The sequence below is a fragment of the Euphorbia lathyris genome, chromosome 8 (assembly GCF_963576675.1).
Source record: "Euphorbia lathyris chromosome 8, ddEupLath1.1, whole genome shotgun sequence".
Taxonomy (NCBI): domain Eukaryota; kingdom Viridiplantae; phylum Streptophyta; class Magnoliopsida; order Malpighiales; family Euphorbiaceae; genus Euphorbia; species Euphorbia lathyris.
The window spans coordinates 70,286,207-70,312,239 of NC_088917.1; the positions used below are offsets into that span (position 1 = coordinate 70,286,207).

Sequence of the window (26,033 nt, forward strand, 5' to 3'; positions counted from 1 at the left end):
CCTAATAGCTAATCTAGATCCTTTATCATCCAGTTTGGGCTATCCAGATTAGGCCTCAATCGCAAAGCCAACGGGTTCAGGAGCCCCTTTAAAGGGTAAGAATGCCTTTTAAGGCTGAGGTGACGCTTTTGTGTTTATGTCAGGTTGAGGTGATGCTTTAGTGTTTATTCCAGGCTGCACATGTTATGGTTTTTCAAAAATTCCCCTTCACCCTATAGATGTAAGACACATTTACATGGACATTCCAAAAGTCTTTTACCGTTTAAAAAAAAAAGCTTTATAAGCTCATTGTCACCCTCACTTCTACTTTCACTTGCCATTTTACCATTTTCCTGCAAAGAAGGAAGAATCAGAAAATGCCTTTGACCATATTTCATATTGCTCCGTCGATCGTCTTTCTTACACTCTCATTCTAGTAAGCCTTAGGAACTCTCTCTCCTCCTTTTTCCTTTACATTCTCTTTCATTTTGTGTCTATTTATTTTTACTTTCATGAACCACCATTTTCATTTTCTTTCCACCATAGTATGACCCATAATAGGGAAAACCATCCCATAAGAACTAACACTTATTTCATATAACAATCTGAATCTTGTACATCTCCATCCTTAAACACCAGGCACACTCTAATGCTAAAAATAATTCTTCAAATGAGTTAGTAGGTGTAAACGATTATGAGGAAATTATTCCTTCTCCTAAAGCCAGAAACTTTACAACTCGGGTCTGGAAAATGTCTTCTGAAATGACGCAAAAACATGTCATTGATATGTATGACGCATATCATTGGTTAAAGGAATACATGTTCATCACTCCCACCCCTGAGAAGATGGTGTATAGTCCCCCAATAGGTATTTCACAATCTACCATCTTAAAAAAACTAGTTTTTAATACCTAACTTGAGATCCCATAGGTTCAGTACTAACATCATTCCAACTATATATGTCCTGCATAAGTACACTTAAATACTTAGCGTGAATTAGTGTGCCTTCACTAACTATGCTTGAATATGGACAGACCTTTAAATGTTTGAATGTTTTGTAAGATGATTTCTCATGGACTTTGAAAGTCTAAGGATCATTGTACATTTTATACGAGAAACCATTTCTCAATCTTCTTTGAGCGAACATCCTCCTTGAAGCATTCGAAGGAATTTTTATTTCTTATAAAACATTAAGACTGACATTGGCTGCAACTTCCCTATAATGTGGATTATCAACAACTAGAGTTGTAAGGATCGTGCGAGCTTCACCCTTAGAGAGAAGATGGGCTTCTAATCAAATCTCCAAAAAAGTTTCCTCTATGACCTAGACTTGCAACGACGACCTCATGGACTACCTATTTAATGAAGCTTGGATATAGTAGGATAAATAAATTGGTCATCCATTCTATCTTTAGTACATTGATGCCTCCACCAAGTAACTAAATGCCTTCAACTTTAGCTCTTTAGCCTCTTTCTCCCTTTCTACAAGGATTTTGATCAATCATGTGTGGCAATTTTGCAGTCCTTTAGATCAAGTCTTATAAAAGCAAGAATAAAATGCCCCACTTCCATTAAAAAAACAAGATTCATATAAGGATATTATAGAGGTGGAAATGGCAATGGTTATAACCCATCTTGGGCTATCAAATTCTCAAGCAAAGAAGCTTGTGGTGGTAAGTCGAGACAATTTGAGTACTCATTTGTTTCATTATCCCATTATTTATTACGTTTTTATTTTATTAAGAATGGGATGTAAAAACCTTCTCTGATGGATTAATGGAACGTACACTATGATCATACGGATCAATTGGCTAATGATAGGATAGTGAGCGATGTTCATATAAATATGTTACTGTTAACTATCCAATATGAGATAAAGAACATGTCTTCTCGCTCCCTCATGAAATAAGTGGCTACAAAGCCATATTCTTGAGTACCTTCTTCATTTTTTATGCATCATATTTTCTTTTTGGTTCCTCTTCATATCCTTACAATTTTTTACTCTTTCAAGATCATTCCCTTTATAAACATTTTAATTTTTTAATTGATGAAAAAGGATATCAATTTTTTTTATCTGGCTAAGTTTCTCATGTTTGTAACTGAGTCACTCTACTTTCTCTCTACCATCTTTTATTTATCCGAGTGAGTGCTTTATTAATGGATTCTCTTTGCACAATGGGTGTTTTCTTATTTTGATTTGTTTTTTTAGATATAGTTTCTTTCCCACACACATTTTCAGAGTTTTTTTTTTGGATCAACTACCCTCCCAGTGAGAGTAAATCTAAAGATTATTAAGAGGATTTCACGGACTTGAGGAGCATCTCCATCTCTAGCCATATCTTTCAAAGTCCTAAAAGGTTGTGGGTCATTGGAAAGGGAAAGAGGAATCTAACTACTCCAACCTTACTAAAAGTAGGCATGTTTCTTATTTCTCAGCCATAGTACCTCTGTTTTACCATTGTTTGCCTCTACATAATCTTTGGTTAAAATGTAATTTTGAGGTTGTATTTTTTTCAATCATTTTAGTATTGGATTTCAATGTGTCTCTATGGATGACTATGGATGGTTCAAGCGTGAACTTTGAGTGTATTTTCTTGGACTTCTCAATGGTTTACCACCCAAGTTCAGGATATAGATGATTTGTATGGATTTAAGGATATGATATATAGATCCTTATTCTTTTATTTTTCTTACTACCATGTAGCTCTTTTTAGATGGTTAACGAAGCAGATAACTTATTCTACTGTTCGGATGTCCGAAAGTCATCTGATGGTGGCTACCCTAGCCTTTTCTCAATTTTGTATTTTACCTTGATTATTAATGAACATTTTTTTTTTCAAAAAGAAACTTGTAATTTTTTTTTTAATATGTTTAATTAGTGAAAGTTAGAGGGTGTTTGATTTAACTTTTTGTAGCAGTTTTACTCGAAACAACTAGAAGTAAAATATTTGGTTAAGTTTACAAAACCACAATTGTTAGCTGTTTTAGAGCAAACAATAATGGTTGACGAAAAAATTTCAACTTCAAACTTTTCACAAAACGTTGTTTATTTATTCAACTTTTGATAAAATTACCTCAGTTTTTGACTGAAGATGTCATACTTCTTAGATCTTTACTTTAAATTCAAATCATGGTTGTAAGAACCGGACTAGACTAGCCGATTCGATCGAAACAAATCACAAATTTAGTTCGATTGAGGTTAAATACCGACAATTTTGAAAAGCAATCAAAACCGGTTAAACTGGTTTGGTTAAGCGATTTGATACGGTCATCTTTATTTAATTAAAAACTAAATTGTTGCAACCAAATTGATTCAAACCCTGCATGTCTAACTTTGAGTATGTATGGTTAACCAATATACTAATTGTTAATTTATGATTATTATCAATAATATAGATATATATTTATTATACAAATCAAATATTTAAAATATCATTTAGTATTAATAGTAATAACTCTATCCTTTGCTGCACACCTTCTCTCTTCCGGCACACATCTTATCCAACTAGGTTTCTTATCTAACCATCTCTAATCTAATACCAAATCCTTCTTTCATTATCAGTCTCGTTAACTCACGCTCTCTCGCAGGTGACAACAAATTTGTCTCTTATAAGCAAGAGTAATTGGATCTACTTTGATGAGGAAGAATGAAATTTGTTTTCCTTCTTCCTCCTCCCATCTACTTGGTTTCTCCATATTTAAAGTGTCTTTCTTTGTTGGTAATTTCATTTTGTTTGGAGTCAATATATTTCATTGGATCTCTCTTCCATCTAACTTGCATGTATTACCTATAATTCTTTCATTTATATATTTTTCGATTTTAAGAAAAACGAAACCGTTTTATCTTGTTTGCAGATCACTAGATCTATATGGTTGCAGTACAAAGAACTCAGATTTGAATTTTTGAAAGGTCCTAAATGATGACGACTGGATTGCAACTACTTTTCTGTGGATGTGGATTTATGAGAAGGATGTGATTTATAGCTTTTTTTTTGTTTTTTTTTGGTAAGAAGGGAAGAAAAAAAACAAACAAACAAAAACCTAACCCGGGATCAGTCTAGGAAGACTGACCCCAATCCTATCCTCAAGAAGAGAAGGTAACAGAAAAGAAGGAGGAACGGAAAGGGTAGAAACACCTAACATCCCCCCATGCCCAGCAGCTGCCAAGCGATCCGCCACGCGGTTTTGCTCCCTATAAATATGGGAGAAGGTAAGAGAATCGAAGGCAGGATGAAGCCTCAAGATGGCTTTAATGAGATTCTGACTCTTAAGAAAACAGCATGTCTATCCGAAATCCTGTTGATAGCCTCCAAATTGTCAGACTCCACTGAAAGTCTTTTAACACCCATGCGAATGGCGAGTTTAATTCCAGACAAGATCCCCCAGAGCTCTGCAGTAAAGGAGGAGTCCGTACCTAAGTTATGGGTAAACCCAGCCAGCCAGGCGCCACCAGCATCCCGAAGAACTCCACCAGCAGCAATTCTGCCATTACTAAGGCAGGAGCCATCCGTATTCAACTTGACAACCCCTTCCCTGGGCTTCCTCCAACCAACTAACTGGACCTCTTTAACCGGGGAGGGGTGAACCAGGGGCTCTCCTTCAAAACTCTTTGTAATAACAGAGAGTTTTTTCGAGAAGTAAAACCGGAGGTCAGGAATAAAGACAGTCTTCTCAGCAAATAACTCTTCATTCCTCCATTTCCACATTTGGTGACAAATAATAGCGAAGAGAATAGCCCTGTGCTCCATACTGGCCAACAAATTCCCATTAACGCCTTTAGAGAACCAGTCAATATCAGAGAACCCCATAAAGGAAGGAAGGATGTGGTGAGGAAGGACCCCTTCCCAAACCTTTCTACTATTCGGGCAATCCCTCAAAGCATGGCACAAGGTTTCCACATGGCCGCTGCATCTGCTACAGGCACCAGATACAACCAAGTGCCTTCTGTGTCTATCTGCATTCGTGAGGAGCCTGTCTTTGACTCCCAGCCATAGGAAACTCCTAATGCGGTAGGGGACTTTGAGGGCCCAAATGGACTTCCAAATTTCCAAGGGAGGATCAGCCCTATTAGGGGTAAAAGCTTCATAGGCCGATTTGCAAGAATAAGAACCATTATTAGTCAAGGCCCAGCAGTGTCTGTCCTTATCCTCCTCTTGATTACTAATCTTCACACCTCTAATATTAAGGAGGGTCTCCAGGCTAAGAAAGGAGTCGAACTTAGACTAGATCCAGTCTCCCTCCGAGTCCACCACATCAGCAATTCTCCAGGAGAGGAGATCATTCGGCGGAGGGGCGATGCACACCTCAATCAACGGTTTGTCACCAATCCAGGTGTCATACCAGAAACTAATGGATCTCCCATTACCCACCTCCAAGCTAATCCCCGTACAGAACTCAGCAAAAACAGCACTAAGCCCTTTCCAGAGGAAGGAACAGCTGACAACCCTCTCCTTCGGGCCACCAAAGATTCTATCTTTCCTATACTTGCCGCACAGAAGACGAACCCAAAGGGAGGAGGGGGATTGCCACATTCTCCAAAGAAGCTTCATTAACAGGACTTTATTATTGTCCTTAGCTTGCCTTATACCAAGACCCCCCTTGCTCTTAGGCTGGCAGGCTTCCTTCCAAGGGACCAGGTGAATCTTCCTCCCATCCCCAAACTCTCCCCACAGAAAACGCCGATTAATTTTATCAAGGTCGTTGAGGACCGGCTCAGGGAGCTTACAGGCTTGCATGATGTGATTTGGAGCAGCGCAGTTGATAGACTGGATTAAAGTAAGGCGACCTGCAAGGGAAAGAGAATTAGCTTTTCAGCTAGCACACAAACCGTTAGATTTGTCCAAAATGTCTTTAAAAGAGGCTTTGGACACCCTGTCACTATGAAGAGGGACCCCAAGGTATTTCCCAAACGATTGAGTCAGGGGAATGCCAGACATCTCACTCAGTCTTCTACACAAGCTATTATCCATATTCTTAGAACAAAGCATACGGGATTTATGGATGTTAATCTTCTGGCCAGAAGCCTCACAAAAGCAGTCGAGGATATCCATCATAGCCTTAATTTTTTCCTCATTACCCTCCACAAAAAGCATGACATCATCAGCAAAGAGTAAATGGGTAACAGGGGGGCAATGTCTGTTGATGGAAACAAGGTGGAGAGTCCCTTTGCTCACCGTCTCTTGGATCAGGTGAGACAATCTTTCCATGGCAATAACAAAAAGGAAGGGGCTCATAGGATCCCCTTGACGAATACCCCTGGATGGAGAGAACTCATCCGACATATCCCCATTGATCATAACCTGGAAAACAAGAGAGGAGATACACTTTCCAATCAAAGTCCTCCAGTTCTCCGGGATACCAGCTTTGGCTAAACTATCCAGAAGAAAGCTCCAGTTCAACCTATCATAGGCTTTCTCCAGATCCAGCTTGAGAGCCACGATCCCTTTCTTGCCTTTCTTAATCTTCATAGAATGGACAACCTCCTGGGAAATAACAACGTTATCCATCAATTGTGTTCCAGGAACAAAGCTCCCTTGATTTTGGCTGATAATATCCGGAAGGATCTTCCGGATTCTATTAGCCACAATCTTAGTAATAGTTTTATACAAGACATTACAAAGACTGATGGGTCTCATCTGGAGAAAGGAAGAAGGCTTGGCAACCTTAGGAATCAAGACAAGGAGGGTTTTATTAACCAAACTGATATCGTTCGAACCACCAAAGACACCTAACACAAAGCTGTATATACCCTCTTTAACAGTGTCCCAGTGTTTATGATAGAAACTAGCGGGGATACCATCAATACTAGGAGCCTTAGTGGAACCGATGCTGGAGAAGGCCAGATCAATCTCTTTAAGCTCAATGGGATGGAAAGCATTATTAATAGCATCCTCCCCCAAACGAGGAAAGGAAATGCCAGAGTGGGCACTCTCTAGGTCCACAGCTTCCTCTCTGAACAGGTCCTTGTAGAAATCAAGGGCAAGGCACCGAATGTCCTCCTCCTCAAAAATCCACTCACCACTGGCGTCTTTAAAAGACTCGATCCTATTTCGCTGTCTCCTAATGATCGTTGAGAGGTGGAAAAACCTGGTATTCCGGTCCCCGTCTTGAATCCAAGCCTTCCTAGATTTCTGGAACCACAGAAGCTCTTCCTGTCTAAGCACAGCTTCCAACTCGTTCTGAAGAGCTCTTAGGTGACCATTCAGGCTATGATCAAAACGAACCTCTAAGCAACGCTGAACACCTTCCATTCTCCTCAAGAGTTTGTTCTTCCTCCTAATAATATGACCAAAAGTATTTTTATTCCAAACAGCCACATTCCTCCTGAATTCCTCAGTAGCGAGGAGAACATCAGAGTGGGGATGCCAATTGGTTTTTAACGAAATCCTTAAACTCGGGGTGAGACTCCCAAGCCACTAGATACCTAAAAGGTCTATTACCTTTCAGCCGATTTCCTTTGACCAAATTAATGAGGATAGGGCAATGGTCTGAGTGACGGAAAGGGAGATTAAGTACCTTGACCTCAGGAAACCTATAAATCGCTGCAACATTAGCGTACACCTTATCCAACCTAACAAACACATTATTCCTTTTCCAGGTAAATTTGTGGCCAGCAGCACCCAGGTCCGAAAGCCCGCACATATCCATACTTTGCTTATGATTAAGACACCGGTTCATATAATGATTACCCCCTCCTCTCTGATCACTCAAGAGGGCAATGTCATTAAAATCCCCGGCAACCAACCACGCCTCCACCATGTTAGAGCTAAAAGAATGAAGGATCTCCCACAGCCTTCTTCGGTTAGTCGAAACAGGACCAGCATAGACGAAGGTAATAAAGAAGGGTTTATTACCCGGGTAACACACCTTACTATGGATGAATTGACTGTCCATAGTAACAATATCAATATTGACTTGACCTGGCTTCCAAAAGAGCCAAATCCCCCCTGCCCGGCTAGTAGCCTCCGACCTGACGCAATTCCAATTCTTAAACTTTCTAACCACCTCATCTGCTTTGGCTCCACTAACCTTGGTCTCAAGAAGGACAACGCAGGAAAGGTTAAACTGTTTAATGAGATCATTGACATGAATGCGGGTAGCCTTGCTCGCCGCACCTCTAACATTCCAAACGAAGAAGTCCATCAGAGGGGGAGACTATAGACGCAGGCCCAAAACCTAGATCAGGTATTTGTTTGCGGCTCCGGAGAGCCTAGAGGCGGTCCTAGAAGGACCCCTTTTATCTAAAGAATTCAAACCATGAAGGTTCTTTTTAGGTTTCCCTTTGGGATTCTTCATGTTTAACTTACTCACTCCTATAGTCTTACCAATAGGAGCATCAACAGGAGGATGTAGAGTACTCGCCTCCCTACTCAAACCCTTCCCAGCTGACAGGATAGACTGGGAATCTCTTTGCCTTTAGCAGAAGCATTAGAGACAAAGAGAGGATTAATAGAATTACCCAGACTAGAGGCATGCTCTACCGACTCCAGACCAGGCATGCTTAAATCAATATGCTTATCAGAAGGATCCGAGTCCTGATCTTCCTCCATAGACAAAACACCGAACCTTGACCCGGAACCCGAAGCTGAGTCCACTCTAGTCTCAATCCCCTTCTTAATATCCGGGGGTCTGACCTTGATCTCAGGAGCAATCTGGAGAGTAGTCATCTTCGTACTGATATCTGGTGAATGATTAGCATTAACATTAGCCCGTGGCTTCCTTCTTACTGGCCTCTTGGCAAACATCCATGGGCCAAAGCTCCTTACTTCCCCTTGACTCTTCTCAGCTTCGCCTATGATAGGTTGCACCAACTCCTCCACGTCCTTCCTCCTCTTAGGACAACCCTCAAGGGTATGGCCAAACATACCACATTCATATCAGATGTTGTGTATACCTTCATATTCAATATGATAGACCTTGTTTTGAGTACAGAACTGAGAAAGAAGAGGCTTAGCGAGATCAATATCGATACAGACCCTGGAAAACTTGCCTCTCACTGCCCCAATGGTAGTCTTATCAACATGGTGGACTTTCCCAACAAGGCTACCAATCTTGTTCAGGAACCTATCACTGTAGTATTCAAGAGGTAGGCCCGAGAACCTAACCCAAGTAAGGATCCTGTTAACAGAGCAATCATGGGGATCAAAATTTGGGACCCAAGGTCTCAGAGCCAACACATGATTGGAGATAATATACGGACCACCATTCACAACAGCATTGAAATCCTCAGCCCTTGTGAATTTAATGACATAATAATCATTTTCAAGGTCTGTGATAGTAACCTTTCCTTTCTTTGCCCATTGAGCCTGGATCCTCTGGGCAAAATAATTGAAACTGATCCTTTTCCCCAACACAGTGACGATTAACGCCAATTTCCACTTCGATCTCATGACCCGCTTGTCAACTGAGGACAGCCGAATCCTAGGACACAGTGGGTTATCAGGCTCTCCATCCTCAGAATCAGAATCAGAGAGAAAATCCCCGGAATCATTCTCAAAAGTATCCACCTCCATCATGGGATCCTCCTCTGACACCCCTAGCAACTTATCCCTCCAGGAGGGGCCTCCCAAATCCACGGAAACTCCCGCTTGAGCGGCTTACGCGGCTTGCGCGGCCTGTGCGGCTTGCGCGGCCAGCACGGCCTGCGCGGCCAACGAAAGTCGCATGACATGCTCATCCTGCTGGGGAGAGACGGCTGGTACTCCCTGTGGCCCAAGCACCGGAAGCGGCCCTCTAACTCTGGAATCATGCGCGCGTCCCTCCGCGAAAAACGAGTCCAGGGCCGCGGCCGCGGCACCAACACCTTCCAGCCCCAGATCGGCCGCCGCATCCCTAGAAGCCCCCAACGGCACCGACGCACCCCCCGTCGAAACCGCCGGATCCGCCTCCCCACCATCCACCCACTCCGATCTACTCCTATCCCTCGACCGATCCCTTCGAATCCCGCTGCTCCGCCTCCTCCCCCGAGGAGATCCCTCGGATCTCCCATCATCCGCCGCCGCCCACGCCTCATCGATCCCGGAGTCATTGCCCGCGCCCGCGCCCCGCCACCACCAGATCCGACACAGGCCAGCCGCCTGCCTTCACCGATCCATCCCCCTTAACCTTCACAATCGCCTTGGTCAATATAGATCATACTATTTATTATGTTTACATGTTATTAATATTAATAATTATAATACTTACCAAAAAAATATTAATAATTATAATAATAAATATTTAGTTTAATAAATATATATTTATATTTTTAATTTTTTTTATGTATATTGTATTTTATTATATTTTTAATTTATCGTATTAAATCTAAAAAATTGATATCTATAAAGGGCGGTCCGGTGCACTACGCGTTCCCGCTGAGCGAGATTGATATTAAACAAATATTTTTTATTAGTATAATTTATATTAATATTTACTTTATCATGTTATAAGATTAAATGTGAATAAAAATATTATTTCTTACATGATTTTTTGAATTTCGATCAAATTCTAAATCCTTAATCTTTTCTAATTTTTTGATACCTTCGATTTTGATAATCATGATTCAAATACAAATTTACATGGTTTGAGAGGTGGTTTACTTTAGGGATGGAAGAGAAAAAGAAAAGATAAATGGTGGCGACCGGTGGAGACTGAACGGATTCTGATGGGCGATGCTGTTATGAAAGACTCAAAAAAGAAAAGAAAAGAGCACGAGAAGAGATGGTGAAGAACATAAAATATTAGTTATTTTTTTAATTATAATTAAATTAATTAAATTTAAATGAACTGTTAATTTTTTCACACTTGTCTTATTTTGAATGGTCATGTATACCACATCATCTTTCATAGGTGGTATGCCTGGTACACCTATGCGGTATGCCTAACCATTCAAAATAAGGCAAGTGTATAAAAAAAATTAACAGCATAGTAAATTAACAGCTCATAGTAAATTAATTATACTAAATCTCATTAACCTAAAAAATTACACACCCCTTATGCCCCCTTTTTGAATTGCTATCTTATCTTGAAATTGAGGTAAGTTCTTCCACTAACATTATTATGTCAAATTCTTTCCAACTCAAATCAGTACATGGATTGCAAAAAAAAATTTTGGTTTCTTTTCTTTTCAAGATGTGCAGTAAAATAGTCTTCAACAAAAGAGAATTTAGGAATTAAGTTGAAGACAAAAAAAAAAAAATTATCCTCTCAATCTTTTAAGAATGTTGATCTAATTCTTTTTGAATCCATTTGAAATCTTATTTTTTCTTTCGAATGTACAGAAGTCTTAACTTGTTCAATCTCCACACCAGTAACTTCTCCATTAACGCACAGAAAAGTCTCTGAACATCCAATCTGCTATTGCAAAATTAGGAAAAGAAAATAACATTAAAAAATCGACTCAAATATGAAACTGAAATAAAACTAAAAATTGACTCTAGTGTGAAACTAGAAGAAGTGAAATAACAATACCCAAGAAGCACTAGTGATAAATTTCATTCTAGTAGAATCAAATCTGAATCGGAGTAGCATTCGTCAGAATTTGCGTCTACTTGTCTCGTCGTCCGTACATGGTTCAAGAGGTGGTTTACTTCGGGATGGGAGAAAAAGAAAAGATAAATGGTGGCGACTGTTGAAGATTGAATGGACTCTGATCGACGATGTTGTTCTGAAAGACTCAAAGAAAACTACATTTTTGGATGTAGAAGAAAAGAAAAGGACAAGGGAAGCGATAACGAAAGAGATAAGATATTACTTACTTTTTTTTATTATAATTAAATTAATTAAGTTTAAATGAATTGTTAATTTTTTTTCACAATTGTCTTATTTTGAATGGTCATACATACCACATCATTTTTCATAGATGATATGTCGGGCACATCTTAAATTTTTTCTTAATATAAATGATATTTCCGTTCCTCTACTAACATCTTTTTTCTCTCTACTAATATTACTTCCCAATTAACTATATTATTATTATCATATAATTCAATCTTAAACGAAGAAAAATATATTTAAGTATAAATTAACAATGACAAATTGACAATGATGTGCACTTATCTAGCTACATTCTTCTGATAAGGTTATTTATGGACTAAAATTATAAAATATACTCATGGTCCCTTAATTTAATATTCTAGTATGATAACTTCTAAATTTTAAAATGGAATATAAAAATCTTGAAACTTTGACATATATTAATATAAAAAAAATGACTATTGATCTACCTTGATCAATGTACATACTTTCAATCAATTTAGATTATATTTATATTTCTTACTTTTTTTTTATTCGAAGATATAACATAATAAAAAATACTAATTAAACTTAAGTTAATTGATTAATTAGTAACTTTTTCTTTTTTTACGAGTATTACTTAAGATACATATTGGATTTTTTTTAAAGACAGATTGGATATTATGTTTGATTGTTTTATATATTTTAATTAATAATCGGAGAGATAAATGCCGAAAAAATTGAGGATATATATGTATTTTTTAAATTATATTATTATTATGAATAACTTTTAGCAGTTTTAGCCTAAAGTCTAAACCTTAAAAAAGTATAAATTAAGAAAAAAAAAAAAATTAAAAAAATGAAAACTGAAGTTAGGTGATATCTTTCTTTTTTTCATATATCTATCAATCTATCAATCTTCCCGTCTCATTTCGTCCTTGCCAATCTTTCCTCAATCAAGAAAAGAAAGAGAAACGACGGAAAGATCATTCCTTCCTCACTCTTCAATTTCATCTCTCACAGTCAGAGTCAGAGAGAGTCCATCACTCTCTCTCCACTTCTTTTTGATCATATACTCTTTCACCAGAGCTTCATTCTTCCTACTCTCTGTCTTTCTCCTTGCTACGACGCCGTTTCAATGGCGTTTACAGGGAAGAAATTCATCAACGACCCCAATGGTTCGCATTTTTCTTTCTCTGTACTTTGCTTTCACCGATTCTCTTCTTTTTCCGTATTGTGAATTTTGTGGAAGTGCGATTCCTTTTTCTTTTTTCACTGATGTTGAGAAACCTCGTTTACATGCGGAATTGTTATAATCAAGATCCTTGACTTGGCGACTCAGTTGAGAATTATGTTTGAACTGAGAGGCACTTGATCTTTTGGCTTCTTGTATTTTCCTCTTTTTGATGCACCGATGATATGATTTACTAGCAATTTTTTTTTCATTTGCGAAACTTTTTGTAACTAATCTTTGTTCGAATGTATGTTTTCGAAACTATTTAACTGAACTTATTGGATGCATTGCTTACTATATACTTGGATTATTAAGGAAAAGCCACCTAAATTAGTTTTTAGTTGAGGAGATGAACCGAAGCATCTGAAGGAGGTTTTCTCACTGATGTTGAGAAAACCTCCTTTACATGCGGAATTGTTATAATCAAGATCCTTGACTTGGCGACTCAATTGAGAATTATGTTTGAACTGAGAGGCACTTGATGTTGTGACTTCTTGTATTTTCCTCTTGTTGATGCACCGATGTGATTTACTAGCAATTTTTTCATTTGCGAAACTTTTTGTAACTAATCTTTGTTCGAATGTATGTTTTTGAAACTATTTAACTGCACTTATTTGATGCATTGCTTACTATATACTTGGATTATTAAGGAAAAGCCACCTAAATTAGTTTTTAGTTGAGGAGATGAACCGAAGCATCTAAAGGAGGTTTTCTCACTGATGTTGAGAAAAACTCCTTTACATGGGGAATTGTTATAATCAAGATCCTTGACTTGGTGACTCAGTTGAGAATTATGTCTGAACTTAGAGGCACTTGATCTTTTGGTTTCTTGTATTTTCCTCTTGTTGATGCACCGATGTGATTTACTAGCATTTTTTTCATTTGCGAAACTTTTTGTAACTAATCTTTGTTCGAATGTATGTTTTAGAAACTATTTAACTGAACTTATTTGATGCATTGCTTACTATATACTTGGATTATCAAGGAAAAGCCACCTAAATTAGTTTTTAGTTGAGGAGATGAACCGAAGCATCTAAAGGAGGTTTTCTCACTGATGTTGAGAAAACCTCCTTTACATGCGGAATTGTTATAATCAAGATCCTTGACTTGGCGACTCAATTGAGAATTATGTTTGAACTGAGAGGCACTTGATGTTGTGACTTCTTGTATTTTCCTCTTGTTGATGCACCGATGTGATTTACTAGCAATTTTTTCATTTGCGAAACTTTTTGTTACTAATCTTTGTTCGAATGTATGTTTTTGAAACTATTTAACTGAACTTATTTGATGCATTGCTTACTATATACTTGGATTATTAAGGAAAAGCCACCTAAATTAGTTTTTAGTTGAGGAGATGAACCGAAGCATCTAAAGGAGGTTTTCTCACTGATGTTGAGAAAACCTCCTTTACATGCGGAATTGTTATAATCAAGATCCTTGACTTGGTGACTCAGTTGAGAATTATGTCTGAACTTAGAGGCACTTGATCTTTTGGTTTCTTGTATTTTTCTCTTGTTGATGCACCGATGTGATTTACTAGCATTTTTTTTCATTTGCGAGACTTTTTGTAACTAATCTTTGTTCGAATGTATGTTTTAGAAACTATTTAACTGAACTTATTTGATGCATTGCTTACTATATACTTGGATTATTAAGGAAAAGCCACCTAAATTAGTTTTTAGTTGAGGAGATGAACCGAAGCATCTAAAGGAGGTTTTCTCACTGATGTTGAGAAAACCTCCTTTACATGCGGAATTGTTATAATCAAGATCCTTGACTTGGTGACTCAGTTGAGAATTATGTCTGAACTTAGAGGCACTTGATCTTTTGGTTTCTTGTATTTTCCTCTTGTTGATGCACTGATGTGATTTACTAGCATTTTTTTTCATTTGCGAAACTTTTTGTAACTAATCTTTGTTCGAATGTATGTTTTAGAAACTATTTAACTGAACTTATTTGATGCATTGCTTACTATATACTTGGATTATCAAGGAAAAGCCACCTAAGTTAGTTTTTAGTTGAGGAGGTGAACCGAAGCATCTCACGGAAACTGATCAATTTTACAACATGATCTGGAGGAGTAGAAAGAGGATGAACACTATTTTGCAGTCCTCTAACGATTTTCAAGATTTCTCATAAAACTTTATGATTTTTGAGATGAAAACCTAAACTGCTGAAAATAATCTTTAATTTTACAGTTGTAATAGGCAATAAACAGGAAAATATTGAAAATAATCTTTTTTGGGGCATTATAGTATTTTGTCACTTCCTGCAAGCCTGAATTCTTGGTCTCCATCTGCTAGCTTTTTCCATTGAAAAAGAAAAAGGTGATGCATCCTTACCTCTATATTGGCAGCTAGGATCTTGCCATCTTGGTATTGATTCTTTTGTATGCATATCACCTCTTCTAGGTAAACTACTTTGCATTTTTTGTATGTTCAGCTGTTGTAAATTATAACTATGTTGCAAAATGATTTTCGAACTGTAATGGACAGAGTTAGTTATATTTTTGTATTTAATTTTATAGTGAAAACAATGCAGTTGAATTATTTTTTTTGGTCGTCTTTGCTGTTGAATGCAGATGTGGTGACTGAGTTCATCGAAGGTCTATCAGAAGTTTATCCTGCGTTGCAGTACTTGGATGGTTTTCCAGAGGTGGTTTGTTGTTAAAAGAATCTGTTTATTTACAAATTGGATTGGGTCTCTGTCTGCAGAATTACTATTAGTTGTTGTGACAATCTTTTTGTTTGTGGGGAAACACAGGTCAAGGTTGTTTTACGTGCTGATATTTCAAGTGCCACATATGACAAGGTTGCAGTGATATCAGGTTTGTTTGCTGCACATCAATTGAATACTGTTTATGTTTGAAATGTTGGATCCTATTATAGAGTCTTGGGTCCTATGCTTTTTTGGCTCTGAAAATTGCTACTTCATTGATGTTGTAATTTTTTACAAAGAGATAGTGCTATTCTGTGTTTATGTCCTGTACTGCCTATGCTCTGAAAACTCTTTTTACCTCCAGTTTTGGCAACAAAATACACGAATACACATCCACAGTGATGCAAAATCTGTAATGCATTGGAAACTGTGGACTATTGAATGAAGAACAGTGGGCTAGTGTATGAAATTTTAGTTTGGTATGTTGGGGTGTCATTTTTATATTAAAGCTCTACAAAAGAAAAAAAAGATACTAGTGTTTTAAGATGTTCTACACATTAAGACAAATTGTTATTCGAACCATTAGAATTATTATGAACATGAAGAATCTTGAAGTGTTATTCATTTTGCAATTTGTATTAATTTGATCTTTCAACTGAGGTTTGGTCATTTGCTTTTTTATTTAATTGTCTTTGATCAATTTATAGAAAAATATCAGGTACATGGACATATGATACATGCATACATGTATAAAATTGTAAGAAACCTAAGCGTATAATAGGTGACTAGTTTTGCAAGAGCCTTCTATAACCATTAGTTACTTTGTTGTAGGTGGAGGAAGTGGACATGAACCCGCTCATGCTGGTTTTGTTGGAGAGGGGATGCTCACAGCTGCTATTTGTGGAGATGTTTTTGCTTCTCCGCAAGTTGATTCAATTTTAGCTGTATGATTTCTTTGTCGTTTTCTTACCATGATATATATTATGTATGGTCTTAATCAATTGAGTATTTTATTTCTTTTTTCTTTTTAGATGAATCTGATCTAATGTAATTCAACTTTAGGGAATTCGAGCTGTTACTGGTCCCATGGGTTGTCTTCTGATTGTCAAGGTATTTTTTTCTAAAATAACTTACTTTGTAAATCATAAACATTGTAGGGTATGTCTGGATGTTTTGAAAGGAAGGAGGAGAGAAGAAAAATGAGAGATTTAACTAGGGCATTAAGGTTGATGGGCAAATAAATGATTTTTCCTTCCTGTGAATCGCTTGATACTATGAACAAAGCTTTGATTATGAGAGTGACTTGTGGATTCATGATTCATGGTAATCTAATCTGCCAACAGAACTATACTGGAGATCGATTAAATTTTGGTTTGGCTGCTGAGCAAGCAAAATCTGAAGGTTATAAAGTGGAGGTATATTTTAGTTCACACTATGTTCATTGTCATTGATTTAAACCATTGCTAGGGAGAACTTATTGGAAGTATAGTCATCTTTTCCTCATGCAGACTGTAATTGTTGGAGATGATTGTGCTTTACCACCACCTCGGGGCATAGCTGGACGGCGTGGTCTGGCAGGGACTATTCTAGTTCATAAGGTGCTCTCTCCCTATCTGTCTATATATATTTGCACACACTCGTACATCAATATGCACGTCACTTGTGTGATGTACTTTAGTTTCAAGATGCCGTGCTTCTGATGCTCTCTCTCCCCTCCCATTTTAAACTTCTTTTGTCTTCCAGTTTTTTTTTTTTTTCCTTTCAGTCAAGCAACTGTTGCCCTTAGATTCTTCTCATAATTCTCCAAGTAACAAGTGATTGAACTTTTTATAAATTATTTTTCTACTTGAATACAATCGAGTATTCTGGTTTTCTTCAATGTTGACTGCAGGATTTTTACGTAAATGATATAATGAAGTTAGTACCAGCTTAAGCATAAAAGGTTGAAGCTTTTCTAAGCATACAGTTTTTATCTGGCTGAGAAAGTAAAGAAATGATTCTTAAAGAAGTTGAACTGGCCATCAGATATATTTTCTAATTTGATTGCTAAAAGAATCCTGTTTCTATTCCTTTTTTCTCAGGATATTGATTTTTTTGTTTCCTTGCTATATTTCGTGTTACTGACATGTATGAGTTTTATGTTTGACCAAAATCTTTATGATCAGATTTTGATTATATCTTTATATTAGATTATTAGTATAATTCTTTTCCCTAAATGAAAGACAGGTCGCTGGAGCTGCTGCTGCTGCTGGACTTTCTCTTGTCGAGGTTGCTGCTGAAGCAAAACATGCATCTGAAATGGTTGGAACAATGGGTGTTTCCTTGTCAGTTTGTACGCTTCCTGGTCAGGTTTCATCAGATCGTTTGGGCCCAGATAAGATGGAACTTGGTCTTGGAATTGTGAGTAAAATCCAGTCAGGCTCTGCAAACTATATCATATTGAATTCTACTTTTCATGCTCTAGGAATCAGCTTAATATTATATTATTTGTTGATATTTTTTGCTTTTATATTTGTCACATTTGACTAAATTACACATATTAAGGGAATTATTGATTTGCATTAAATTTATAAAAAATAGACTAAAATGTCCTCTATCCCTCTTTATTAATAATCCTCATTTTCCGTAACATTATTAAACTACACCACTCTTCATACCTTGAAAAATTAAAATGACAAAAAAGAGTAATTAATGCTAGACTCATTAATAGGGGGTAAAATAGGAAAAATTTACATTGAAAATCTAAAATGACAAGTAATATGAACCAAGAAAAATCTTCTCTCTCTAGCAAATAATATGAACCGAGGGAGTAACTTATAGCAGTGGAGAAAAGTTTTTAAAATAGGCTAATAATAATAAAAAGGCAAGTTCTTTTCATCATTTCAATTTAGGCATAAAGGATGACACATAAAAAATATTTTTTTCCAAGTTAGACAGCTTATTATATATGCAGATATTCTCTTATTTCTTTTCGAAAAATATATTTACTTGAATTGGCTAGTAATAATAGGCAAAATGTTATCTTTTTAGAAGGAAAAGCATCATCAAAGTCTATAATAGTTTTATTTGGCAGGTGGTATTTGAAAGGAATAAATTCATATTTCTTTGTTTATTAATTAGTAATTAGTCTTGTAGGTTTTCCTTTACATTCTCTTGGTACTAACATGATATATTGGCCATAATTATTAATAATGTCTTATGTCAGGCTTATTAACAAGAGTTAAAGAGTTTGATAAAATTGAAAATACATACAAACAGCTTAGGCTTGTTTAGTTATCAAGGAGAAAAAATAGCTATGGTTTTAGTTTACTGTTTGAAGTGGTATGCATATCTTGCTGGTTGCTGAACATTTGGCTACTTCAATTTCATCTGGACAGTTAAGAATAAAATCTTAATACTATGCTGCTTTTCTTGCCTTCTCTACCAGCATGGTGAACCTGGTGCAGCTGTGGCTGATCTTCAGCCTGTTCAGGTGGTGGTGTCTCATGTTCTTAAGCAGATATTATCGCCGGTATATATCAGAACTCTACTGTTAGCGCTTAGAGTGCACCCATAAAATTCTCATCTTTTATTTGAGAAAAGTGAAAAGAGAGAATAAAAAAAAGCAAAGATTATTATTCTAATGTATATTTTGTAGGTGAAGAAATCTTCCATTGTATTTGAAATTAAAGATATTACTCCCTATGTTCTTTTTTATATGTCAAGGTTTTTGATCAAGACCAATGCAACATTAATTACACTATTAAAATGACTAATTTACCCTTAATACCTCTCTCCTAAATATCTAATTTCTACGCAAAAATTCTCTCTTCCTAATTTTTATGACTTAATTAGGATTATTGCAACTTAAAATATTTCTAAAAGTGCATTGGTAATACAAAACGACATAAAAAACCTAAAACAGACATATAGTAAAAAACGGAGGGAGTAGCATATTAAAAAGATAATATAGATGAGAATTTTAATTTAAATACTCACTTCTTCATTGTTGAATATCTTTATGTTATTCATGTGATAATGATACTTTTACTAGAGTGAACATTTTTTTTAGGAAGCAGTAGATATGCATGATAACACAAAAGGGGCGCACTATATTAACAGAGGCGGTTTCCTTTCCTGTTTCGATTCTCTAGCTAAGTGTATTTCTTAACATGGAATCAACATAGGAGGCTCTGAATCTATAACATTAATAATCTATTGTTATAGGAAAAGGCATGCAATGATTATATATGCACTTTCTCTGCAATCCGTTACCTAGTAAAAGTATTACATCTCTTAGATGTTTCTTTATTGGGGAAACTGTTCTGCACTAAAACTTTCCACACCTACTGATTATTTTTGAGCCATTAGCTATGTATGTTATATTGTAAAAGGATATATATTCTATTTTACAAATTCCTTAAATGATTCATTCTTTTCCATCCAAGTATAAAAGAAAAACATTTTAAGATAATAATTTGCTATATTGTCATGATAGTATGATTTAATTCTCCATCTTTTCTTCGATATAATGTTGCAGGAAACTAACTATGTCCCAATCACTCGTGGTAGTAGAGTGGTGCTCCTGGTCAATGGGTAAGTTTGAGGTTTATTTTCAATTGAATCCAAATAAACTATATCTATTTTCTTGTGGTTTATTTTCATCTTGGTATATTTTTAATGTTTAGACTTCAGAATTCTTGAATGTTTTTTGCGGATATATCTGTTATTAGTTCCTCAATCAATCACCATATGATATATACGGACACTGGTTATTCAGTAAATATTTGATTGTTGGCCCTTTTTCTATTCCTTAATTGCAGACTTGGTGCCACTCCTGTAATGGAGCTGATGATTGCAGTTGGAAAAGCAGTCCCTCAATTGCAATTGGAGCATGGACTAGCTGTTGATAGAGTGTATACTGGGTCACTCATGACTTCTCTTGACATGGCAGGTCTGATTGTGGTGGGAAAATCATTCCTTTAATGAACAATATAGTATTTGACCTTCTCATGGTGTTTCTTTCAGGATTCTCCATTTCCATAATGAAGGCAGATGAAGCAATTTTGAAACGTTTGGATGCTCCAACAAAGGCTCCATTCTGGCCTGCTGGAGTTGATGGTCTGTATTGATGTGCCATAAAATTGCAGCTATCATTTATAGTACTACAGTTTGTATTTGGACTACAAAGTTTGTATTCGTAGATGTTCTGCGTGAATTAATTTTCCAGGAATTACCTCTTTTTCAGGTCATCGTCCACCTGCCAAGATACCTGTTGCAGTGCCATTTTCTCAATTAACAAAGGGTGATGAGGTACTTTCTTTTGTGCTGTTTTTATTGGTTTGGGATCTCATGAGAAAATTATTTATTATCAAGAAATGTCACCTATAGTTTACGATTTTGCTGTTATTCTGCGGTTTGTTGTATAGAAACCTAGATGGTTTTGCCAAAATGTTAACACTTATTTTTAAGACAGGTTATTTGTTGTGACTGTATCTGACTACTTCTCCAGCTTTTGTGATCCATATTTTATCCTAAATGAATTAAGCAAATAATTAAAAAAATCACTAAATGGTGTTTGAATTATCATAATCTAAAAGTTGAGGTGTCTGATGACTGAGTGGTCCAACCCAAATTAAATTACCTTTAAGTTTATCAAAGAAATAGATGAGCAACTCAAAATATTAAGTGGTGGCAGATCCAGATATCAGTGGAGGCATACAAATTACAGTAGGGATCAACAGCCTGCATTTGTTTATACATAATCTGATAGGGGCTTTCCCATTTTGATTATGCGTCTGCAATAAATATAGCAGGAAGGTTTTTCAGCCAAGCAGATATCAGCTGTCTTTTCAAAGCAGACATCACCGTCGTCTTGATGTGCTGTGGGGGACAATCTCCTAAATTTTAGGCCAAATGGCCCAATTTTACACCAAATGACCTATATTAATGATGAGATACTGGTAGTATTTTTGAAGAAGTACTTTTCATTGTTTATGTAATCTAAAACTGAGTGAGATGGAAGTTAACCTATTTTTCATACCCAGTCCTTCCTTTGTTTGACCTCATATACCTATTTTTCTACTAATTCAAACATGGCATTTTTGGTTCCTAAAGTTTGTTAATGATGCAGATATTTTAGTTCTTTAGATATTGCTGTGAACTTTTTTTAAAACTATATTTAGCCTCTAATGTTTGACATTTAATGTCAACTGGTGCTTGAAATTTTGGTTGTCTTCCGTTTCTTAATGTCTTACAGTTTTCTAGTAGTAGTATAAAGACTGATTGCTTGGTGTTGAAACAACAGGGAGATAAGTATATATTGGCTATATGGGGTTCTTATATCCTCTAAACTCTACAAAGACGGGAAAGGGAGAGAAAATTGTAAATGCCTTCTTGAATTACCATCAATGTTATCTCATTGGTTCCTTTTTTTTTTTTTTTTTTATTATTAGTCATTGGGCCGTCCTCCGCAATTAAATGAACAAGGACATTCCCTTGAGGTAGCTATTGAGGCAGCAATGAATGCAATAATTGATCTTAGAGACAACTTAAATGAATGGGACAGCAAAGTAGGTGATGGTGATTGCGGATCAACAGTGAGTCTATCCTCGAACTCAGTGATAATTCCTGATTATCAAATGTGTATGACTTGTGGCTTGATTCATCTGCTTTTTGTAGATGTATAGGGGTGCAACAGCCGTTCTGGAGGACATGAAAAAGTATGCAGTTCTGTTCTCAACCATTTAGAAGTTTTGCTCATTTTATAAGCTGATTGTTTTCTCAACCATTTAGAATTTTTGCTCATTTTACAAGCTGATTGTTTTCTCAACCATTTAGGAGTTTTGCTCATTTTATAAGCTGATTGTTTTTTGTAATATAAACTGGTGATTTTTTTTAGAATAAAGTATTATTTGTTACCTGTTTTTGGGTTTCTTTCTAATGTGAATTCTTATGTTATTATTGATTTTTAATGAATTCTGGAACTAGTATACTTGATTTGGATTCCCCTGCATATCATCTTGGAATTACATACTAGCCAAGAATGCATATATCAGATATTTTAAGTTACTGAAAAAATGAAAGAATATGCTTTTTTTTTCCTCGAAAAATTTTCAAAGAATTTTCTGGGTTTTCTCACATGAATATTTTTTCTTGTTCCTAGTTATCCCCTCAACGATGCTGCGGAAACAGTAAATGAAATCGGATCAACTATCAGAAGAGTTATGGGAGGAACGAGTGGGATATTGTATATTTACTTACTCTGTCTCTGCTCTATTTTGATTCATTATGCTATTTATGTGTTGTTAATTGGTCCAGTTACTCTTTGGAACAGATACAATATATTTTGCAAGGCAGCTTATGCACAGTTGAAAACAAATAAAGAATCAGTGGTCACTCCAAAACAATGTAAGATTATGTTCAGTGTGATAATTTGTAGATACAAATGGCTTTGTCCTAAATCCACTCTCTTGCAACAGGGGCTGAAGCACTTCAAGCTTCCATTGCTGCAGTCAGTAAGTATGGTGGGGCTAGTGCTGGCTACCGTACAATGTTAGATGCACTGATTCCAGCCTTAGAAGTTCTTATGGAGGTAAGCAGCGAGAATGGTAGTCTTTAATCCTTAAAGTTGATTTAGCTTAAATTCTTATGCCTACTTTCTATACAGAAATTGACTACAGGGGAGAATTCTTTGACTGCCTTTGTTCTCTCATCTGAAGCAGCATTAGCAGGGGCAGAATCAACCAAACACATGCAGGCGCAGGTGATATATATATTTTCTCCTTTCTTTTGATGTCCTAATTACTTATCCAACAACGGTTTGAATACAGTAAAAATAATTCATATTGGCTTCTGACCAACAACGGTTCTTCATTATGATTAGAGTTGTAGAAGTGCAGTAAATTGTTATACATGTGAAATAGATTCACGAGATATTGGTTGGTTAAATATTTCATCTTTAGTTTCAGAAATGTAGAAGTAGAGAAATGAGAGATACAAAAACAGTGTAGAAAAATAAAAATTGATGTCCATAGGGATGAGATTTGTGAGATCAAGGACCCTGATTCATCTGAAAGTAAAGGATGTTTTTGCTTAAGACAATGAATCAAGAGGATGATTGTTAGCAACATAATGAAGGACCAACAATTCAATCTAGGTTGGCAAGAGTTGTGAGATGTAGGTGAAGAAGTGAGCAGTTCTGGATGAGTCTGTTGAGCAAAGCAATTCGACTTTGGAATCGCTCTCATTAATTTAAATGGGAATGGGCATGCTTATCATTTCAAAGCGGAGTAAATTACTTGAGCAGCATTTAAGTAGTAAAATTTCAGGGCTCTAATTCGTGTTTGAAGACAAGTTTTGACCATCACATTCCTTCCTGTACCAACCTTTGGAAGTTTTGCTATATAAACAATAGACCTATGCTCGATAAGGATATGAAAATATGTTGTGATTGGTGGATGTATCGCACCACACTATATGTGGCCCTGCATCTGTCAAACAGTTCAGCATCTGGATGCCTAGCAGCTGCCTGTGATGTCTACCAGTTTTCTTTTCCACACTAATAAAGGAAAATCAAATGTCTTCTGAACTTAATGTCGTATAACTGCCACTTTCCAATTTTGGCTACCTTAATTCATTGCCTACAAAAATGTTGATTTTATGGAAGTTTCCTTTAGAAGCTAGATTGAAGCTAATGCATGTTTCTGCAGTTAAATTACTACTGCTTTGATCTTTCCAGTTAATTCTTGTTGTCACAATCCTTTAATGGAACTAGGTATTAATTGGCTACGGCTTCAATGTATCACATCATATGCCTTATGAAAACTCTTAATGCAGGCTGGCCGCTCGAGCTACGTCTCTGCGGAGATCCTTGCATCTGTTCCAGATCCAGGAGCAATGGCAGCAGCTACATGGTACACAGCAGCTGCTTTAGCAATGAAGAAGAAGTGTGAGTCTCCCATCAATTGATGCCATCAATTTTGTAGTGGCTGTTGCATATATTCATATACAAGAGGCAATTTTTTGTTGGTGAGCCAACCCTTTTGCCTAACTTTAGCTTTCCGCTTATGCAAATTTTGGGTAAAGCTGAGAGAGCAAGTTTTAGTCACAGAATTCATGTAGAAAAAGAAAATGTAAAGTTTGAACAACTGTGAGAATATAGACTTCAAAATGTTCTGATGTCGGCATTTGGCAGATCATGTGTTAGAGCGAATAACTTTGATGTGTATCATCTGTCTAAGCGATTTTACAAGTCTAATGGATTCATATACCTCCGGACAATGATTGAGCCTTCTTTTCATTTTCTTATTATTTGGATAACATGAAATGACACCTTATAGTGCTTATTGCCAAAATTTTTTTTTATTATTATTTGCTATAATTTTTTTATTATTATTATTTGCTATAATTTTTTTATTATAGTGCTTATTGCCAATTTTTTTATTAAGAGGGCGAGCCTTGGCGCAACGGTAAACATTGTTGTTGTGTAATTGAGAGGTCACGGGTTCGAGTCTTAGGAGCCGTCCTTTATTATTTGCTATAATTTCTTATACTCCTTAGGCATAGTATTAGTAGCTATATAGTTTATAAGGGTCATAAAAGTATTTTAACCAATTGATCCATATATTTCAATTTTGACATATTTGACTTGTATGTCTTAATTTCTTTTTGAAACACGGTTTATTAGCAGTGTGTCACGTGCATTGTTAGGATGTTGTTGGTCAAATTATATCTTTCAGTTATACCGCTGCATGTATTTTAAAACCATAGATTAGGGTTGATTTTTAAAAAAAAATTTAAGTGCAAGGATAAAATATTTAAAATGGAAGGGTTTACATGGTAATTTTCTTTCTAGTGAGTAAGTTTCTTGCTTCAATTTTGGTTCCCTGCCAATCTTTTCCATGTATTTTAAAGCCTTTGTTCGGAATTCCCGAGGGACGGTTAGTGGCGATTTCTTCATACTTGAAGTAGTGGTATGATGGCTGACTCTATTATTAAGAAGAAAGATTTTTTCGCATAGAGTGGAAGCAAGAGGCTTCTCTGGAGGGATTTGGATTTTTGTGGAATAACCCTATTTTGGCTAGTAGCTGGCAGTTTGTGCATTTGGTTACCCTTCCAAACTGAGGTTGTTTATGGAAGCCCCAATCCAACTCGTAGAAGGGCCTTTTGTGAAGGGCTCTTGCAAATGGTCTCAGACACAAGGACCTTGGTTTATTGCCGGAGATTTTACGCCATTCTCAATGAGGCTGCCCACTCTTCAAGAATTTCATGGACACTGCTTCCCTCCATGATTTTGGTTTTACAGGTCCCGTTTTACTTGGAAGAGATGACTCCTTCTGATAGAGTTGTGAGGAATTGCATTTGGTTGGCTAAGTATCCCAAGGCTCTGATTCATCACCTTCCTAGTATTAAATCGGACCATCGTTCCCTGTTATTTTCCATGAATGCTACAACCTTGTCCCAAAACTCA

General features: G+C 36.5%; 1 protein-coding gene across 2 annotated transcripts; it reads left to right on the forward strand.

Annotated features, from left to right (window-relative positions):
* The first annotated feature begins 12,593 nt into the window (after nt 1-12,593).
* On the forward strand, nt 12,594-24,852 carry LOC136202567 (putative 3,4-dihydroxy-2-butanone kinase). 2 transcript variants are annotated; one of them, XM_065993264.1, is made up of 20 exons: nt 12,594-12,869; nt 15,507-15,580; nt 15,689-15,752; nt 16,415-16,527; nt 16,646-16,693; nt 16,927-16,998; nt 17,092-17,181; nt 17,810-17,983; nt 19,011-19,094; nt 20,103-20,158; nt 20,386-20,516; nt 20,591-20,683; nt 20,811-20,875; nt 22,018-22,161; nt 22,244-22,284; nt 22,728-22,811; nt 22,899-22,972; nt 23,044-23,156; nt 23,232-23,327; nt 24,401-24,852. In XM_065993264.1, the coding sequence occupies exons 1-20, from the start codon at nt 12,830-12,832 to the stop codon at nt 24,530-24,532; spliced, it is 1,788 nt and encodes a 595-aa protein (XP_065849336.1). In that variant the 5' UTR covers nt 12,594-12,829; the 3' UTR covers nt 24,533-24,852. The 2 variants fall into 2 exon arrangements, with proteins under 2 accessions (XP_065849336.1, XP_065849337.1); XM_065993265.1 differs by lacking the exons at nt 12,594-12,869; nt 15,507-15,580; nt 15,689-15,752 and having other exon boundaries at nt 16,438-16,527; nt 16,615-16,693.
* The last annotated feature ends 1,181 nt before the right edge of the window (nt 24,853-26,033 follow it).